At 37.4% G+C, this 1,799-nt stretch overlaps 1 protein-coding gene across 2 annotated transcripts in view; it reads left to right on the top strand.

The window, feature by feature from the left end:
- The first annotated feature begins 1,320 nt into the window (after nt 1–1,320).
- Nucleotides 1,321–1,799, top strand: part of LOC119586985 (RNA binding protein fox-1 homolog 2-like) — a 4,501-nt gene continuing 4,022 nt past the window's right edge. For both annotated transcript variants that reach the window (XM_037935728.1, XM_037935727.1), the window contains exon 1: nt 1,321–1,467. In XM_037935728.1, coding sequence (XP_037791656.1) covers nt 1,358–1,467 — 110 coding nt within the window. In that variant the 5' untranslated portion in view covers nt 1,321–1,357. The remainder of the gene's footprint in view (nt 1,468–1,799) is intronic.

The raw sequence follows: 1,799 nt of genomic DNA, 5'->3' as shown, positions 1-1,799 counted from the left end.
AGTAGCTTTCAGGACAAAAGTGTTCAGCAGGAGAGTATATGTAAACATGATGGTGAGCATTCATCACAGGTTCAGGTAACGTTCATTTGTGCATAATTATCAATTGTTGTCACTATATTATTATTAATGTACTATACAGATTAACTTTTCAGTTTTACAGATTGCACATTACGGTGTTCTATTATTATTGTGTGCTTGTTTATAGTGTCCTTTATTCTTCCCTATCTTATGTACATTTGTTTACCATACTTATAACTCATACTTGTGTATTTTAGCTCAAAAGAATTCTTAAGCATGGATGTACCACAGAAGTTGTATCTTGCCAAAGCATTAATGAAAAGACACCTTTTTCTGAAAGTAAAACTAAGGGTCTAACATTCCTTTTTCTCTTCATTTAAGTGACAATCTGTTGGGTGCTTAAAGATTCTCTGCAACTTTGTCTATTCTTTTGATTCATTTTATATTTTTCATTATTTGCGTACTTTACTGTTATGGTATATTGTAATGCTCTTGTTTATTTATCTTTTTGTTTATCCATTATTTATCATCTTTATATTTTTACAAGCTATCATCTTGATGTTTTGTACTTGCATCCCAATTTCAGTTATTTTATGAAGTTAAAATGTTGCCCCGCCACAGATTAGTTTTATTCTTGTTTCATCATTATTCTTTCATCTTATTTTTATCTGTAAGATACTATTTTTGTATTTTATTTCTTGGTGAATATTAAAGGATTTCTTTCTTGAAACTAACAGTGCAACACAGGTTCTCTAGTCTATGAGCATGAATAGGAAAGGAAGGAAATCTAATTTGTGTTTAAATTGTAATAGCTGGCTGGAACCAGATTTACTCTGCTTGTTGCAAGAGGCCCTTCAAAAAATTTCTTCATGTTGAATATATGCTCATGTTATGAATGGGAGGAAATATTAATTCTATTTATTTGTTTTATTGTATGCCATCATAGAACTTGTTTACTCCATTTTGTATTTCATTGTCATATCGAGTTACATAAGAAGCAGTAAATGATTATCAAAACATTGAGATTTCAACCATTATATTGAAAAGGAATTGTGTTGCACTGCAGTTATAGTGAAGATATTTTAAGTTGCGTCTTGATGTGAAGGCTGTCCTTGCTGGCGTGTGGCGTAGTGTTGCATTATGTGCTTGCGCTGGCTGTGTGTTGTGCATGAATAAGGCACCCCCTTTCATTACAGCAAGCAGCTGCAGCGCAGCTGCAGCGGTGGGCCAGCCTGCTGCTGCCGTTGGTGCGGTCAAACCACCCCGCCGTGGGGGCCTCCGCCGCCCAGCTCCTTAAAAACACCAACACTTTCTGTCTCAACGGCCCAACAGGCAGGGTATGCAGCAGCAGCAAATGCCTACACAGCTGCCCGCGGCACGGGCTTATGGAGTGGCTGCGGCAGCCGCCCAACCTGCAGCCGTAGCAGCTTACCCTACCATTGCCGCTGGGTGAGTTACTTTCCATGACTCCTAATGGTGCAGTCTGCCACAGTAACTCTTATGAGAATACTGTAGCTTGCTTCACCTTCTGAGAGATGCTCACCGTGTCTCTTGCTATATTTAATATAAAGGTCCATGGATTCAAATACAGTTGATTTCACTGCGTAATTACTGTAGGTGACATCTCTCTTCTGCTGTTAATTGAGGTAGCTGAGTATCCAAGGTATTTAGATTTGTAGTCTATTAAATATGCTATAATTTACATAAATTGGATACTCAGCTGTCTTGTGAGTGGATGAAAGGAGTGAAAATGATGTTCTTAATTCTTCCAAACAAATAAT

Source organism: Penaeus monodon, chromosome 22 (assembly GCF_015228065.2).
Source record: "Penaeus monodon isolate SGIC_2016 chromosome 22, NSTDA_Pmon_1, whole genome shotgun sequence".
In the NCBI taxonomy this organism is placed as follows: domain Eukaryota; kingdom Metazoa; phylum Arthropoda; class Malacostraca; order Decapoda; family Penaeidae; genus Penaeus; species Penaeus monodon.
This window is presented reverse-complemented; position numbering and strand designations above follow the sequence as displayed.